We start from the raw sequence: 19,822 nt of genomic DNA, 5'->3' as shown, positions 1-19,822 counted from the left end.
CCCATGTGTTCCGGCACTACGGGGTACCCGAGGATATTGTGTCTGATCGAGGTCCCCAATTTACCTCCAGAGTCTGGAGAGCTTTTATGGAGCGGTTGGGGGTCTCGGTGAGCCTCACCTCGGGTTACCACCCGGAGAGTAATGGGCAGGTGGAACGTGTGAACCAGGATGTGGGTAGGTTTCTTAGAACATACTGCCAGGACCGGCCGGAGGAGTGGGCAAGGTACGTTCCCTGGGCCGAAATGGCCCAGAATTCCCTACGCCATTCCTCCACTAACCTAACCCCTTTCCAATGTGTGTTAGGTTACCAGCCGGTTCTGGCACCTTGGCAGCAGAGCCAGATCGAGGCTCCTGCGGTGGATGAGTGGGCGCGGCGCTCTGAGGAGACTTGGAACGCTGCACACGTCCACCTGCAGCGGGCCCTCCGACGTCATAAGGCGAGCGCCGATCTCCACCGCAGTGAGGGACCGGTGTACGCACCTGGTGATCGAGTCTGGCTCTCTACCAGAAACCTGCCCCTCCGCCTGCCCTGTCGGAAACTGGGTCGGCGGTTTGTAGGGCCATTTAAAGTCCTGGGAAGGTTGAACGAGGTGTGTTACAAATTACAACTACCTGTTGAATATAAAAGTATTAACCCCTCGTTCCATGTGTCCCTTCTCAGGCCGGTGGTAGCTGGCCCACTCCAAGAAAGTGAGATCAGGGAGACTCCTCCGCCCCCATTGGACATCGAGGGGGCACCGGCGTACTCCGTGAGGTCCATCTTGGATTCGAGACGTCGGATGGGGGGTCTCCAATATCTAGTGGAGTGGGAGGGGTACGGTCCGGAGGAGCGGTGCTGGGTGCCGAGGAGAGAAATTTTGGACCCGTCTCTCCTGACGGAATTCCATCGTGGGCACCCGACGCACCCTGCTCCGCGTCCTCCGGGTCGTCCCCGAGTCCGGAGTCGGCGCACGTCTGGAGCCGCGCGTCAAGGGGGGGGTACTGTCACGGTTTCGGCCGAGGCTGCCTCTCTTCCTTGTTCGGGCAGGCTTCGGCGTTCGTTGTCTCCGGAATACTAGCTGCCACCGTTGTATGTTTCATGTTCGTTTGCTTTTGTCTGTTTGTTGTGACACCTGTTCTCGTTTAGCGTAATTAGTGTCCTATAAGTTTCTCGTTGTGTTTGTCTAGTGTTGTGTGTTATTGATTTTGGTCTGTCGTGTGTTGGGCTTATTTCGCTATTTCGCTCGGTTGAGCTTTCCTCCACTGCGTTGGAGTGTTTACGCACCTGTTTTGTGCGCTTTTGTTTGTTCGCCTTCGTGCGTAATTATTCGCCTTCGGGCAAGTCGTGTCGTATTTTCCTTGTTGGAGATTTACTAAAGTCTGTTGGACTATACTTCGGTGTCCTGCGTTTGATTCCACCACTACACCCACCTACAGCACTCGTGACAGATTCAAAGATGTGAATATCTCACTGTATGTGAGATCTGTTTGAAGAGTTCACTGTATGTGTTTCCACATTATTTTATGAATTTAGAGCAATACAACTACTGTGACTGCGGCAAAATTTGAGATGATGAATATGGTTTTCCACATATGAGAAGGTTTGTGCATATTAATTCCCAACCTTTGGAAAATCAATTCCGTTTTGAATTTGAGAACGCACAAAAATATTTTCCTGATTTAAATCTGTTGGCGAAGGAAGCTCTGACGAAAGTGTGTTTACATGTATATTTAATGGCACGCCTCCCCTCTCCCGGCATGAATGTGGATGCTAATGAGGACTGGCATGTTGAAAACCGAATGTGCCACTCCTCTCCTCCCCTGGTACACACAACAGTCAGAAGAGAAAGGCTTTGACAGAAACAAACCCTGATTCTAGACTGCTGTCTGCTTCTACTGATATCACTGTGAGAAACTGACTAGATGCCATTTCTCCAATTTTCTCCCGGTGTGTATGTGTTTATGTGTATGTGTGTGTGTGTACGCGCTTGTGAAATGTTTTTGATACATTACTGCACAAAACCATAAAAAGGAGGATACAGTTGTAGGATATTAATTTGAAAATAATCCTGCAGCAACAGGAAATGTGAATTATTATGTGGATAATGTTTCGTGTGGCAAATCAAGTCTGACATTTTAAAGTGGAAATTACACACTTTAGAAGCCTTTTGTAAACCTTCAATATACTACAAGTTCCTGCTGTGCAGGAAAATTCTCAGCAACAAAAGTGATCAAATTAAGATCCTACATCTGTATGTGATCATTAATATAATTTGTGTAATCAGCTACCATTAAATAGTGAACATAAATTATTAACTTCTGTATGTTGAGAGAGCTATAACCTTAAAGGCATGAGCTTAAGGGGAATGAGACACATTCATTTTGATAACATGACATTTGCCTTGTGTCACATGGGACAGACGCACATACGGGACAGCAGGTGACGGTTTACATGGAAAGGGTACACTCAATATTGTACCATTGGAAAAAAACACACTACCACACATTCATATAACATCAGTTCTTTTACTGGCATATATTATAAATATTTTGAATATTTACACTTAGAAAATAGTATATTATTTTCCAACATGTTGGCATTTCCCCAAAACTGTACAGCTTAATCGCATAATAAACTTATCCTACAAACCTGAGACACTAGAAGAAAATAAAACAGCAAGGAACTTTTCGTAATGCTTGCTACACAGTAGCAGTTATGTATCAAGTACAACAATGAACATATAGGACCCAGTACAACCTTCAAGTCAACAGAAAAGCAACTACACTCTTCACAAAATATGTTCCATAACGTTGTAGTATCTCATAATGCACAATATCAACCATCTATGGCTGATCCATAGGCTAAAGAAAATGTTTAACATTTATCATGTGATGTCAACTGGTGAACAAGACATCATGGTGCTCCAATGACTGTCATTAACCATGCACCATTCTCCTTTATCCACAACAGAAAGTCCAGAGGAGTAACAGAGTTAGCCCCCCATCCAGTCCAGTGTGCTACAGTATATCTAGCCAGTGTTTTCTCAGAGGAGCCCATCATAGGGCACTGCCAGGCAGTGTGTTGGTGATGGACCATTTCTGTCCAGTGCATTTTTGAAGGGCCAGCTGGTACCCAAACTCGTTGTCATTGCTGGCCACCAGCTCAAGGCATCGCTTCGATTTCCTGTTCTGAATGGAACCTCCCTGAAATAAAAAACTGGTAGATCAAATTACAGTGTGATGCGACACAGCATCATTGGTGTGCATGTCGTTGATTGCTGTGTCACCTTAACCCCACAGTGCTATGAATGAATGGATGGGATGGATGTGTATAGCTTAACAAGCACCCGCAGCTCTGTTTCGTACTGATTTCCCTTCGACGCCAGCACTGGGGCCTTCCCAGATAGCATCAGCATGCTCACGAAGCAAGAACAACAATCTATCTACCATTATACTCAGTAGCACTCTCAGTAGGAATGCCAAGATTATGTGATAACAAAATGGGAATACAGAAGATAACATTAGATGAGAAGAAAACATTTTCACACGTCACCTGAGAAAACAACCCTCACACTTACGGGAAAAAACTCAATCTTTGTCACCTAAGGAATTGTGTGCTTCGAAGTGTCTCTCCATCTCATCTCTCTTTCCAATCTGTTAGAGCTGAGAGTCTCTCACATGTAAGTGGAGGCCTAGAAGCTTTGGGTTGGACTCAACTGTTGGGACCAGTGTGATGGGAGTCACTGCACAGATCAGATAAGCTCACTATCTCTGTGTAACTTCAGGGCCTGGGATCAGAGAATCTCCCCTGTCACCTCTCAGTCAGGAAGAGGACGACTCAAGCTGGAAAGGCTACTGTATTAAAATGGCCTTTTGTTTTAGTTCAAGACTAGATGCTCTATAAAAAAAGAGGCTAGGGCATGTTAAGGTTCGAAAAATTCAGCCCAATACACATCCTTAAGATTTGCACTAACCAATTAATAATTAACAGAACATTTTATGAGGGATTACTATTTATACGTGGCGTCAACAACCATCTCTAAGCAATCCCATTGTCAACTTGTCATCAATGTTTTATTGCACATATAGAATACTGATGATTTGGTCAGGTTCATTTGAAAGTGAATGAATCAAAATAACAAGGAGTCTAGTTGATGTCACTCTGATTCATGATAAGATAGGTTTTCATTAATATAGAATACTGTCTGTTTAGTTTAGAGTGCTTGTCAGGTCTAGCATGCCTAAAAGCTATGGAATTAAACAATTATATGCTTGAGTGCATTCTGTAAAATACATGGGGGACAGATACAGTTTACATATTCACTGTAATTGTTTTTCATCAGTAATCAACATCTCCACGTGTAGTAATGGTTGTCAGATGTAGCATGAAATATAACATGGTGGATTCCACATGTTCAACCAAATTAAAGAACCATTAGCCATTAGATACACCTCATTGGTCACATGGTGCAAATAGCCTGGAATGAGTACAAGGAAAACAACATTACCTGAAAATAAGATATGACAAAGAAAATAAGATATGACAAATAAAACAAATAGAAATACACAATGCAGTAGAATCAAAACGTCCCCCTTATGAAAAAAGTCCCTTTCTGGTGAGTTGTACATGTACGTTTATGTTGTTATCATTGCTGATGTATTTATTTCAGCTCATCAATTGTTAAGACTGTGTCTACACATCTGAAGTTGTTTCAAAATATAAAACAATAATTAATTCATTTTTCATTCTGTCATTATCATACTTTTCCAGAGGCGCTTCCTGAAATATTTACGAGGCATCTACCAAGTTGCAAAAACACGTATTTATTTAATAATTTCATCCTGATTCTAATCTTATTTGCAAGATTACCATTTTGCAGCAGGAAGCCTGACAAGTTACCCCAGGGTTTCGGCATAATGTTCTTAACCTGATGTTTTGGCCATACATGGCTAAATAGCAAAGAAAATCTGAGGCAGTTGAATTCCAGTGAGTCACTGAACACTTCAGAACAATTTCACACAAGAACAAATATCAGCATTACTCAGCCTTTCTCTTATCTGGGAAGTCAACATCAAAAGATGCTAAACACCAACAACCATTATAACCTTCAGGGTGCTTAAAAAGCCTGCGGAGAGGCTACATTACAGAATGAGGCGTGAGGTTGAATTCTGTACTGGCAGAGGACCAGTCCTGTTTGCTCCCTGTGCTTGATCCCGTGGGCTGCTGCCAAACCAACATATTGATTTGCTATAGAGAGTGAACCAGAGAGCCAGAATGATAATGGTCCTGGGTTCACGAGCAGTGGTGAAAGGTTAACCAACTCTCCTGTGTTCTTTCATCTAATTGATCCTTTTTGAGTGAACAGTTTGGTAGTCTGTGTGTGTGTGTGTGTGCATGCATATGAACATGTGTGTGTGCATGTGTTTATGTGTTGTGTTACATAAGGAGATATTTAGGAAGTATTTACAGTGTTAGGCCGACATGAGAGGTACAGTGAGGGAAAAAAGTATTTGATCCCCTGCTGATTTTGTACGTTTGCCCACTGACAAAAAAATGATCAGTCTATAATTTTAATGGTAAGTTTATTTGAACAGTGAGACAGAATAACAACAAAAAAAATCCAGAAAAACGCATGTCAGAAATGTTATAAATTGATTTGCATTTTAATGAGGGAAATAAGTATTTGACCCCTCTGCAAAACATGACTTAGTACTTAGTGGCAAAACCCTTGTTGGCAATCACAGAGGTCAGACGTTTCTTGTAGTTGGCCACCAGGTTTGCACACATCTCAGGAGGGATTTTGTCCCACTCCTCTTTGCAGATCTTCTCCAAGTCATTAAGGTTTCGAGGCTGACGTTTGGCAACTCAAACCTTCAGCTCCCTCCACAGATTTTCTATGGGATTAAGGTCTGGAGACTGGCTAGGCCACTCCAGGACCTTAATGTGCTTCTTCTTGAGCCACTCCTTTGTTGCCTTGGCCGTGTGTTTTGGGTCATTGTCATGCTGGAATACCCATCTACGACCCATTTTCAATGCCCTGGCTGAGGGAAGGAGGTTCTCACCCAAGATTTGACGGTACATGGCCCCGTCCATCGTCCCTTTGATGCGGTGAAGTTGTCCTGTCCCCTTAGCAGAAAAACACCCCCAAAGCATAATGTTTCCACCTCCATGTTTGACGGTGGGGATGGTATTCTTGGGGTCATAGGCAGCATTCCTCCTCCTCCAAACACGGCGAGTTGAGTTGATGCCAAAGAGCTCGATTTTGGTCTCATCTGACCACAACACTTTCACCCAGTTCTCCTCTGAATCATTCAGATGTTCATTGGCAAACTTCAGACGGGCATGTATATGTGCTTTCTTGAGCAGGGGGACCTTGTGGGCGCCTCAGGATTTCAGTCCTTCACGGTGTAGTGTGTTACTAATTGTTTTCTTGGTGACTATGGTCCCAGCTGGCTTGAGATCATTGACAAGATCCTCCCGTGTAGTTCTGGGCTGATTCCTCACCGGTCTCATGATCATTGCAACTCCACGAGGTGAGATCTTGCATGGAGCCCCAGGCCCAGGGAGATTGACAGTTATTTTGTGTTTCTTCCATTTGCGAATAATCGCACCAACTGTTGTCACCTTCTCACCAAGCTGCTTGGCGATGGTCTTGTAGCCCATTCCAGCCTTGTGTAGGTCTACAATCTTGTCCCTGACATCCTTGGAGAGCTCTTTGGTCTTGGCCATGGTGGAGAGTTTGGAATCCGATTGATTGATTGCTTCTGTGGACAGGTGTCTTTTATACAGGTAACAAGCTGAGATTAGGAGCACTCCCTTTAAGAGTGTGCTCCTAATCAGCTCGTTACCTGTATAAAATACACCTGGGAGCCAGAAATCTTTCTGATTGAGAGGGGTCAAATACTTATTTCCCTCATTAAAATGCAAATCAATTTATAACATTTTTGACATGCGTTTTTCAGGATTTTTTTGTGTTATTCTGTCTCTCACTGTTCAAATAAACCTACCATTAAAATTATAGACTGATAATTTCTTTGTCAGTGGGCAAATGTACAAAATCAGCAGGGGATCAAATACTTTTCTCCCTCACTGTAGAGGATACACAAAGGGTAGTAGAAAACAGGAGCACTTGGGAAGGTGATGTCATCGAGTCAGTGAAAGCACTGAGGATGAACAGAAAGCTAATTAGATGTGTTTAATCGCCGTGTTAAGACTGTCTCCCAAGCAGGGCTCTTTACATATAAACCCTCTGTGTCTCCATGCTACAGCCCACGCTACAGCCACCTTAACTGCTGACAAAATCTTTACAAATACAAACACCCACTTATTTTCTTCTACTTCCCAAGATACATCACACTTATTTCACTTGAGGAGAGCATGTTGAATTTCCACTATAAGGCTCTAAAGCTAAGAAATTTCACAAAATTGTCAGGCACATTAAACCACAGAGAGATTCATTGATTGCTGCTCTTCTCCTCCTCTCCATCTTGTAGAATTTAAGTGTGGTAATGCTTAAGCTAGAATGGGAATAGGAACATTCCTCCTCACTACAGCACTGTCCAACCCTATGCTTGAGTTGATGCATACTATTTTCTTTTGAGGTAAAACACATTTCACACCATGTCTGGCAGAAATGGGATCAATAATGCATGGTGTCTAACTCCATTCCTTCTTAAATTATACAATGCTAAACCAAGAAACCACCTACAGAAGAGCCATGTAGATATGTGACACATGAGATCAAGCATTTAAAACCTTTTACACTCCAGGGCTACCTATACTTCAGTGAAACCAGGTCGGTACATTCCAACTAAGAATTTGACACAGTTCAAACAACAATGATCTCTCCAACATGATCAAAGGAAAATTGCATTAAGATGTAAAACTCTACTTGGCAGCATTTCAATAAACCTTTGAACGGAACATACAACATGATTTCTTTCTCAGTGAGTTTACAAGGCATCACACTAATGTCAAAGCTATAGACGCAAATAGGTTGAATCCAAAATTGACAATACCTTGACTACTAGGAGTCTTAGTGATAGTGATTCAACCAATACAGGCATATGACATACAGTACATACTACTGTATAGTACGTTCTCAATGTCTCACTCCTTGTTATTAATTGTTTTTGGATACGGTACAGAACCTACTAGTTTGTAACCTTTGAGGGCATCAAAATAAATAATTGCTCCACCAATGGAGAAGCAAATACAGTTGAAGTCGGAAGTTTACATACCACTTAGCCAAATACAATTAAACTCAGTTTTTCACAATTCCTGACATTTAATCATAGCAACAATTCGCTGTCTTAGGTCAGTTAGGATCACCACTTTATTTTAAGAATGTGAAATGTCAGAATAATAGTAGAGAGAATTATTTCTTTCAGCTTTTATTTCTTTCATCACATTCCCAGTGGGTCAGACGTTTACATACACTCAATTAGTATTTGGTAGAATTGCCTTTAAATTGTTTAACTTGGGTCAAACGGTTTGGGTAGCCTTCCACAAGCCTCCCACAATAAGTTGGGTGAATTATGGCCCATTCCTCCTGACAGAGCTGGTGTAACTGAGTCAGGTTTGTAGGCCTCCTTGCTCCCACACGCTTTTTCAGTTCTGCCCACACATTTTCTATAGGATTCAGGTCAGGGCTTTGTGATGGCCACTCCAATACATTGACTTTGTTGTCCTTAAGCCATTTTGCCACAACTTTGGAAGTATGCGTAGGCTAATTGTCCATTTGGAAGACCCATTTGCGACCAAGCTTTAACTTCCTGACTGATGTCTTGAGATGTTGCTTCAATTTATCCACATAATTTTCCTTCCTCATGATGCCATCTATTTTGTGAAGTGCACCAGTCCATCCTGCAGCAAAGCACCCCCACAGCATGATGCTGCCACCTCCGTGCTTCACGGTTGGGATGGTGTTCTTCGGCTTGCAAGCTACCCCCTTTTTCCTCCAAACATAACGATGGTCATTATGGGCAAACAGTTTTATTTCTGTTTCATCAGACCAGAGGACATTTCTCCAAAAAGTATGATCTTTGTCCCCATGTGCAGTTGCAAACCGTAGTCTGGCTTTTTTATGGCGGTTTTGGAGCAGTGGCTTCTTCCTTGCTGAGCGGCCTTTCAGGTTGTGCCGATATAGGACTCGTTTTCCTGTGGATATAGATACTTTTGTACCTGTTTCCTCCAGCATCTTCACAAGGTCCTTTGCTGTTGTTCTGGGATTGATTTGCACTTTTCGCACCAAAGTACGTTCATCTCTAGGAGACAGAACGAGTCTCCTTCCTGAGCGGTATGACGGCTGCGTGGTCCTATGGTGTTTATACTTGCGCACTATTGTTTGTATAGATGAACGTGGTACCTTCAGGTGTTTGGAAATTGCTCCCAAAGATGAACCAGACTTGTGGAGGTCTACAATTATTTTTCTGAGGTCTTGGCTGATTTCTTTTGATTTTCCTGTGATGTTAAGCAAAGAGGCACCGAGTTTGAAGGTAGGCCTTGAAATACATCCACAGGTACACCTCCAATTGACTCAAATTATGTCAATTAGCCTATCAGAAGCTTCTAAAGCCATGACATAATTTTCTGGAATTTTCCAAGCTGTTTAAAGGCACAGTCAACTTAGTGTATGTAAATTGTGAATTATAATTATAAGTGAAATAATCTGTCTGTAAACAATTGTTGGAAAAATTACTTGTGTCATGCAAAAAGTAGATGTCATAAAAGACTTGCCAAAACTATAGTTTGTTAACAAGACATTTGTGGAGTGGTTGAAAAACGAGTTTTAATGACTCCAACTTAGGTTGTGGATGTAAACTTCAGGTTGTGGATGTAAACTTCCGACTTCAACTGTATGTCTTTATCTGAAAACACAATTCCTAGAAGTTGAATTCAAGGTTAGCACCCCACTATTTTAAATGGATATTTTGAGTGCATACATTATGACGATATACTGAACATAATCAGAATGGTTTTAACTGCACCTTCAAAACTTCAGATGGGTGAAGCACTCTTCAGGCCATGTTGATGTGGCCCTCATTACAGGCCACTGTGCTCAGAGAGCCAGTCCAATAATGAAGACAAAGAGAGTCATTATGATGTAGTTACTTTTCACGTCTAGACGGCTTGGAGGAATGTGGAGAGGTCTGTGAACCGTAAAACTCTCTTATATCTGTGACACTCCTTAATGAGACCAACACAACCACACTGAGCACTGAGCCATGGATTTCCGCAAACATTACCCCCTAAAATGGACTGAAGATACCTACCTCCACTGGTGCCACATTTACTAATGATCCAACTCCCTTGCAACAAAGTATACATTTTTATCTTTGACCTACCATTTTCTATCGCTTGCTGGTCTATTTTCAGTGTGCAGTCTGAGTGTGTTGGTCAGGTCTGTATGGTTTCTTACCTGAGTAAAGATCCAGTCGAGCTTCATGCGCTTGGCTGTGGCGTAGCTACACTCGATGAGGCGCGGTCGGCTGTTCACATCCACCAGGCACTTGTTGTCATCGTCATCGATGGTGGGACTGAGCACCCCTACATGTAACTGCTGAGTGCTGGTGTAGTACACATTCTGGAATGACAGAATAGACAGCACATACATAAACCACTGAGAGCTGGAGGCATTCAAGCATTTCACAAAATGTTTTTCGCTTTTCACTAGGACTTGTTAAGGCTGAGCTTACTTCACCCATATGACATGTCTATTCATTACATTTACATTTTAGTCATTTAGCAGACGCTCTTATCCAGAGCGACTTACAGGAGCAATTAGGGTTAAGTGCCTTGCTTAAGGGCACATCGACAGATTTTTCACCTAGTCAGCTCGGGGATTAGAACCAGCGACCTTTCGGTTACTGGCACAATGCTCTTACCCACTAAGCTACCTGCCGCCCCCGGATCACCTCGTTAACCATGGCATCCCTCTGTAGTCAAACTAAGCTAGACACATCAGAAGCTACCATAACAGATGGCAATAACTGTCCTCTAAAATACGCTTTTACTTAAGTCTATAACAAGCATGTTATCACTTATTTAAAAGAAACCATCAAGACATACTGATATAATTACTCTCTTGTGTAAAGGTATGAATTCATAGCTGAAATCAAAAACATCTTAAAAACACTGCGTAGTAGGGGGGGGGGGGTTGTTGTTGAGGGGTGTTTCCTTTCCCCATTTACAACATCTTCCTCTTCTCAAACTCCTTGAACATGGTGCTGCCCAGTTGGGCGGGGGACATGCTGACCACAACGCCCGCCTGCTGTAGGGCGGCAATCTTCTCTTTGGCACCGTCCTTGCCCCCTGCGATGATGGCACCTGCGTGGCCCATCCTACGGCCCGGCGGGGCAGTGAGCATGCAGCTACCCTCACTGAACTGAAGCACAGGGCAGGAAATGGCTTATTGTTTATGGAGAGGAGTGCTCTCCATAAACAACGCAAATCGACCAGGTAGCCCAAACACTTCTAACTGCACTCTCTGATACGGTCCTTCCAGCCCGTATTTTCCAAGGGCATTTAAGTGCCCATATTTAGCTAACAGGCCGTAAAACACCAGTGGCAGGAAAAAGCATCTGTTTGAACTGAGCGGAGCAGCAGAGGTAGTGGTGTGTGCTACAGATGGCAGCTGCATCTGCTGTGACTCTATTGCCGTGCATATGAGGGATGAGGAGGCTTGTCTACACATGTGGGGTAGCTAGAACCCTGGGAGAGGCGGGGGAATGTAACAGCTGGAGGGGAGGGAGGATATCATAGCTGGATAGGGGTGGGGACGAAGTTGGTTGGGAGCACGGGGTTACATTAGGAGGGATATACTGCTACCTTGCCGCTCGCAAACAGTTGGCATAAATACACTGAGTATGGCACCTTGAAAATGATCCCATAAATCTTACAGGTAGAATAAATCTCTTTAGAATGACATGGCTGCCAAAGTTTTTGTATTTATTTTCGGTAATACCAATTACCCCACCGAGTATACTCGGTTATAACAGACTTCATATGGGCAAATACAATTCATAGAATAAAAATGAAAGCGTTACATCTGAGGTTGGTTCTAACCTTCCAGACTTGGAATTGTATCAACTCGCAACCCAAGGCTTTTACTTGCAACATATAGTTAAATGCACTAAAGAGGAACAATGGGTACATCTCCAGAATCTTTTTACGTGTCTATTTTCAAAGGATAAAGCTAAGAACATTAACAACTTCATAGTTAAGAACACTATAACAGTATGGAAGAAAATGAAACGTATTTTACAAGAACCAATATCACTCTCTAGAAACACAACCTTATGGAACAATCCTTGGATAGCTTTTCAGAATTCATCGATAAATTGGCCCACATGGAAAACTAAAGGCAGAGAAACCATAAATGACTTCTTAACAGGAAATAAATCTATTTCCATGACAGAATTAAAAAGTAATTTTGGACTGACCAATGTAGATAGCTTCAAATACATGCAACTTAAAAGTTACATATTACGAAATTTCTATTTGAAATCTTTTGGACATCAGAGCAACCTTCAGGAAATCTTATTTGAGTCAGAAAAGGATGTTCATATGATAGGGAAGATATACAAAACCTTGCAAAGACCATATCCAACTGACAATCTCTTAAAAATATATATAAACTATTGGAACCAAGATTAAAAAAGAACTGATGTTGGCACAAGATGGAGGGAAAGTTGGAGCATAACTAATGAAATTACAGTTAACTGAAATGTACGCTTAATCCAGTATAAACTAATGTATAGAATGTATTATACAAGATACAAAATTCACAAATTCTACAGCACAACGGCAGAGTCATGTCTCAAGTGTAAAACTAATAATGACTCAATAATCCATGCTTTCTGGGAATGCTATAAAGTCCGGAAGTTGTGGGCGGGGCTAGAAAGTTGGCTGTCAGAGGTATTACAATGTAAACTTACTTTTAATCCATCTGTCTGCATATGGGGGTGTAGTGAGATACCCAATGGGCTGGACGATTCTTTTGAAAAGTTTGTGGTCATACGCACATCCTTAAAAACATACAGTGGGGAGAACAAGTATTTGATACACTGCCGATTTAACAGGTTTTCCTACTTACAAAGCATGTAGAGGTCTGTAATTTTTATCATAGGTACACTTCAACTGTGAGAGATGGAATCTAAAACAAAAATTTATAGAAAATCACATTGTATGATTTTTAAGTAATTCATTTGCATTTTATTGCATGACATAAGTATTTGATCACCTACCAACCAGTAAGAATTCCGGCTCTCACAGACCTGTTAGTTTTTCTTTAAGAAGCCCTCCTGTTCTCCACTCATTACCTGTATTAACTGCACCTGTTTGAACTCGTTACCTGTATAAAAGACACCTGTCCACACACACAATCAAACAGACTCCAACCTCTCCACAATGGCCAAGACCAGAGAGCTGTGTAAAGGACATCAGGGATAAAATTGTAGACCTGCACAAGGCTGGGATGGGCTACAGGACAATAGGCAAGCAGCTTGGTGAGAAGGCAACAACTGTTGGCGCAATTATTAGAAAATGGAAGAAGTTCAAGATGACGGTCAATCAACCTCGGTCTGGGGATCCATGCAAGATCTCACCTCATGGGGCATCAATGATCATGAGGAAGGTGAGGGATCAGCCCAGAACTACACGGCAGGACCTGGTCAATGACCTGAAGAGAGCTGGGACCACAGTCTCAAAGAAAACCATTAGTAACACACTACGCCGTCATGGATTAAAATCCTGCAGCGCACGCAATGTCCCCCTGCTCAAGCCAGCGCATGTCCAGGCCCGTCTGAAGTTTGCCAATGACCATCTGGATGATCCAGAGGAGGAATGGGAGAAGGTAATGTGGTCTGATGAGACAAAAATAGAGCTTTTTGGTCTAAACTCCACTCGCCGTGTTTGGAGGAAGAAGAAGGATGAGTACAACCCCAAGAACACCATCCCAACCGTGAAGCATGGAGGTGGAAACATCATTCTTTGGGGATGCTTTTCTGCAAAGGGGACAGGACGACTGCACCGTATTGAGGGGAGGATGGATGGGGCCATGTATCGTGAGATCTTGGCCAACAACCTCCTTCCCTCAGTAAGAGCATTGAAGATGGGTCGTGGCTGGGTCTTCCAGCATGACAACAACCCGAAACACACAGCCAGGGCAACTAAGGAGTGGCTCCGTAAGAAGCATCTCAAGGTCCTGGAGTGGCCTAGCCAGTCTCCAGACCTGAACCCAATAGAAAATCTTTGGAGGGAGCTGAAAGTCCGTATCGCCCAGCGATAGCCCCGAAACCTGAAGGATCTGGAGAAGGTCTGTATGGAGGAGTGGGCCAAAATCCCTGCTGCAGTGTGTGCAAACCTGGTCAAGACCTACAGGAAACATATGATCTCTGTAATTGCAAACAAAGGTTTCTGTACCAAATATTAAGTTCTGCTTTTCTGATGTATCAAATACTTATGTCATGCAATAAAATGCAAATTAATTACTTAAAAATCATACAATGTGATTTTCTGGATTTTTGTTTTAGATTCCGTCTCTCACAGTTGAAGTGTACCTATGATATAAATTACAGACCTCTACATGCTTTGTAAGTAGGAAAACCTGCAAAATCGCAGTGTATCAAATACTTGTTCTCCCCACTGTAGGTGCTGGGCTAATAAAGAATACCTGTAAAGAACAGGAAGGCCCACACACTGTTCATGCTCCCAATTCACCTTCGTCAGGTCAAACAGACTGAATGCTCACATCCCTATCAGCCAATACATTTGCATACGCAGGATCTGTAGTACACAGACTATGACAAACAAGCCGACTGTCTGAGTGAGTATTTCAGACAGCGGGGTTACCCAAAGGAATGGCTGCATGACGCAAGGGATCATTACAAAAAATATGACCCAGGATGACAGCCTCACACCCAAACCACCCCGCCCCCCTGACCAACGAGTTCAGTGCTTCCTTCAATACTCCCCACTTGACAAACAGTTTGACCATATCATAAAAAAACACTGGCACATCTTGAGCCCTGATCCACAACTGGAAATGACGTTTAAAGAACCCCCCGCCGGTAGCACCCCCAACATCAGTCAAATGGTGGTGACGTCTGATCTTCCACCAGTGCCACGTAATTACAGATGTGGCTGATGTACCCAGTGTAACTTTACGAACAAAGGCACAATGTTCAATCACCCTATCACGGGCAAGGCCATTAAGATTAAGGGCATCATTACGTGTTCCACAAATAATTTGGTATACCTGATCAAGTGTATTCTTGTGGTCTATGCTATGTAGGAAAAACAAGCTCTGAAAACAAGGATAGCAGAACACAGGAGTAATATCAGGACTCTTGATCAGAGAAACCCTGTGGCTGCGCATTTCATGGAGCGCTCTCTGAGATACATTGGTATTGAACATGTTAAGACTCTTAGGGGGGGGGGATACTGATAATCTGACTGAGAAGAGAATTGTATTGGATTCACCGTTTGTCCGCCATGTCTCCTAAAGGTCTGAACAAAGAGTTTGATATCAGACCATTTTTGACATGAATATGTCATGTTGATTTGTCCTGCCATCCAGGTCTCCACTTGGTCATTTTGTACATATATATTAGATTCTGTAACTACTACATGTGCCCATCTCACTGATCAAATTACTAGAGGTACACAAGTTGTTTTAATTGTTTCCACACCCACCATATGTCATGTGCGTAATGGTCATGTGAGGTGAAATGTGTATATTTTGGGATGTGAGCACTCAGTCTGTTTGACCTGACGAAGATCAGTTTCGGATCGAAACGTAGTCAATAAAGAGGTGAATTGGGAGCATAAACAGTGTGCGGGCATTCCTGTTCTTTACTGGATGATTATTTTCTCATCACTCATCTTGAAAAAAAGTATACTAAAAACTTGGAAGTCAATCAATCTGCCATCACTGACACAATGGAAAAAATGTAATGATTTATTATTGAAATAGCATGGGTGACCGACAAAAACGAATTGGTACAATTTAAGGCCAAGTCAGTTAACTAGACAAGTCAGTTAAGAACAAATTCTTATTTACAATGACAGCCTACCCTGGCCAAACCCGGACGACACTGGGCCAATTGTGCCAGATTGTGATAAAGCCTGGAATTGAACAAGGGTCTGTAGTGACGCTTCCAGCACTGAGATACAGTGCCTTAGACTGCTGCGCCACTCGGGAGCCCCGAATAATGTAGGCACTAGGGTTGGGGGTGTGAGCATGCGGGTCTCGGCAGATGAGATGTAGCCATTGTTTGTGTGTGTCTGTAAATTGATGTTCATATGTATATGTTTGTAAAAATAAATCAAAAGAAATGGACAATTAAAATATTATAATAAAAAAAATAAAACTATCCTTTAGTCCCTCACTATCAGTGGGAGGTAAAGCAGGAAGAAAACGGCATCAGTAGTGGTGTGAAATTAAAATGGATTCTAAAAGGAGTAACAGCACTGTAACCCTACAACCGTTCGACAAAGACATTCTAACAGATTTCTAACAGTAATGAGTTCTTAAATTAGCCTGCTCTCGGGACGTGAGATTGGGTGTTATGTTTTTTCTGGAGTTGTTTGTTAAGAAAAATGTGCAAGGCATCTTGGGAAAGATCAGCTCCGACTGGCTTTCTTTCTTGTAAGAGATCACAGGAGGTTCCTCCAGAGCTTTAATTTGTAAACCAGCGTAAACATCAATACAGGTGCAATGAGTGTGAATGGTTTACCATGGAGATGTTTGAATAGGCAAGGATGATAGTGGATGCAACTTTTAGCTTCACTTTCAAGGATTAGACCACTTTTTACTACACATCTGGCTAAAAGATGACTGTAGCTCTGTTGGCATACCTTTTATAGATAACGTTGACACCTTTTGGAAACAGAAGATACTCTACAGGAATTACGGAGTCCATCCAAATTATCTTGGTGCTTGGACCCTGTCCTCCCATTTCAAGGCTGCGTTGAGACAATGACATATCAGTGACCCAAGCCCTGCTCAGATAATCCCTATCATTGTGTCGCTGAGTTTTCGTAGTGCTGCTGCAAATGTACAGTTTCCCAGGGGTGTTATCAGTCATAATGTAAGTAACCAAATGTACATTCCTCTAACTCCCCTGAATGCCTCTGTCAATCCGACAGCTATTGTCAGCAGTAATCATGTGCCTATGAACCTGAGTTATACTGTTTGCACTGATACGGTTTGCCCTAGTAGGAAGCCCACTGTGAGTAATTCACCCTGCACTATCAGCTCAAATATAAATATAATGTCTACCTCTGATAAGCCTCCCAGTAAAGCAATAAAAACAATAACGCAACACAGAAAAGTGCTGAAAATAGCCCACATTACCATACTATATGTAGCCTAAGAAACAAGATTGATGAAATCAATACCTTGCTAGCAACAGATAACATTCATATACTGGCTATTTCTGAAACTCACTTAGATAATTCCTTTGATGATATAGTGGTAGCAATACATGGCTATAACATCTACAGAAGAGACAGGAATACCAATGGGGGAGGTGTTGCTGTTTATATTTAGAGTCATATTCCTTTAAAACTTAGAGAGAATCTCGTCAAATGCTGTTGAAGTAATATGGCTACAGGTTCACCTGCCTCACCTATTGCCTATTCTTGTGGGAAGTTGCTATAGACCACCAACTGCTAACAGTCAGTATCTGGATAATATGTGTGAAATGCTTGATGATGTGTTTGATATCAATAGAGAGATATATTTTCTGGGTGACCTAAATATTAACTGTATTTCATCAAGCTGTCCACTCCAAAAAAAGCTTCAAACTGTAATCAATCAACCTACCAGGGTATTTACAGAAATATTCTAAATTGGATGTAGTGATCATAGTAGCCATATCTAGGAAACCAAAGTCTGGGCCTAATATGTTTTATTTATTTTTTATTTCACCTTTATTTAACCAGGTAAGCCAGTTGAGAACAAGTTCTCATTTACAACTGCGACCTGGCCAAGATAAAGCAAAGCAGTGCGATAAAAACAACAACACAGAGTTACATATGGGGTAAAACAAAACATAAAGTCAAAAATACAACAGAAAATATATATACAGTGTGTGCAAATGTAGCAAGTTATGGAGGTAAGGCAATAAATAGGCCATAGTGCAAAATAATTACATTTACATTTTGCAGACGCTCTTATCCAGAGCGACTTACAGGAGCAATTTGGGTTAAGTGCCTTGCTCAAGGGCACATCGACAGATTTTTCACCTAGTCTGCTCGGGGATTAGAACCAGCGACCTTTCAGTTACTGGCACAACACTCTTAACCACTAAGCTACCTGCCGTCCCAGATTACAATTAGTATTAACACTGGAATGATAGATGTGCAAGAGATGATGTGCAAATAGAGATACTGGGGTTCAAATGAGCAAAATAAATAACAATATGGGGATGAGGTAGTTGGGTGGGCTAAATTCAGATGGGCTGTGTACAGGTGCAGTGATCGGTAAGGTGCTCTGACAACTGACGCTTAAAGTTAGTGTATAAGAGATCCTACAAGAGGTTTTGTAGTGATTCCTATGTTGAATATGTAAATAATATTTGCTGGTCTGTAGTTTTTAATGAGGAGCAACCAGACACTGAACTTTAATCATTTATGAAATTGCTTATTCCAGTTACTAATAAGCATGCACCCATTAAGAAATGACTGTATTTGTAATTGAAAAATGTTATCGCTGACAGGGACGAGGCATAAGGAACGGCAAATAAGTCTGGCTGCCTGCACAGCCGATTGGCAAATGTAAATTGAGAAATTATGTGACTAAACTAAACAAAAAGAAGAAGAAACTGAACTATGAAACAAATATATAAAGGATGATTTGGAGCACCTTAAATTAAATGTTGTGCAAAAAGGCAAACCATTCATTGAATCAGATGGCTCACTCATCACAAAAACCCACTGATATTTCCACCTACTTTAATTATTTTTTCATTGGCAAGATTAGCAAAATTAGGCATGACATGCCAACAACAAACTCTGAACATACACATCCATGCATAACTGACCAAATTATGAAAGACAAGCATCGTAATTTTGAATTCTGTGAAGTGAGTGGGGAAGAGGTGAAACAATTATTGTTGTCTATCAACAATGACAAGCCACCTGGGACTGACAACTTGGATGGAAAATTACTGAGGATGATAGCAGACTATATTGCCACTCTTCAATATAAGCCTACAGGAAAGTAAGTGCCCTCAGGCCTGGAGGGAAGCAAAAGTCATTCCGCTACCCAAGAATAGCAAAGCACCCTTTACTGGTTCAAACAGCCGACCAATCAGCCTGCTAGCAAAGATTATGTTTGACCAGATACAATGCTATTTCACAGTAAACTAATTAACAACAGACATTCAGCACGCTTATAGGGAAGGGCACTCAACATGTACGGCACTTACATAAATTAATGATGATTGGCTGAAAAAATTTGATAATAAGAAGATTGTAGGAGCTGTTTTGTTAAGACTTCAGTGCAGCTTTTAACATTATCGTCATAGTTTGCTGCTGAAAAAAAGTATGTGTTATGGCTTTACATCATCTTTAATGGAAGCCTCTCCAACATAGTCCAGGTAGAGTCGGGAATACCCCAGGGCAGCTGTTTAGGCCCCTTACCCTTTTCTATTTTCACTAATGACCTGCCATTGGCACTGAGTAAAGCTTGTGTGTCCATGTATGCTGATGACTGAACATTATACACGTCAGATACCACAGCAAGTGAAATCATTGCAACACTTAACAAAGAGCTGCAGTCAGTTTTAGAATGGGTGGCAAGTAATACGCTAGTCATAAATATTTCAAAAACTA

At 41.9% G+C, this 19,822-nt stretch overlaps 1 protein-coding gene across 2 annotated transcripts in view; it reads right to left on the bottom strand.

Annotated features, from left to right (window-relative positions):
- Nucleotides 1–19,822, bottom strand: part of LOC311111168 (polypeptide N-acetylgalactosaminyltransferase 18-like) — a 103,588-nt gene that overhangs the window by 6,167 nt on the left and 77,599 nt on the right. The window contains exons 10-11 of one of the 2 annotated variants that reach the window (XM_084153857.1): nucleotides 10,401–10,565; nucleotides 2,493–3,183 (exon numbers count right to left, since the gene is read on the bottom strand). In XM_084153857.1, the coding sequence (XP_084009983.1) occupies nucleotides 3,037–3,183; nucleotides 10,401–10,565 (312 nt within the window). In that variant the 3' untranslated portion in view covers nucleotides 2,493–3,036. Of the gene's footprint in view, nucleotides 1–2,492; nucleotides 3,184–10,400; nucleotides 10,566–19,822 lie in introns of those variants that run through there. The other variant, XM_084153856.1, reaches the window with a different exon arrangement.

This window comes from Coregonus lavaretus (assembly GCF_964263955.1).
Source record: "Coregonus lavaretus genome assembly, chromosome: 37".
NCBI lineage: Eukaryota > Metazoa > Chordata > Actinopteri > Salmoniformes > Salmonidae > Coregonus > Coregonus lavaretus.
This window is presented reverse-complemented; position numbering and strand designations above follow the sequence as displayed.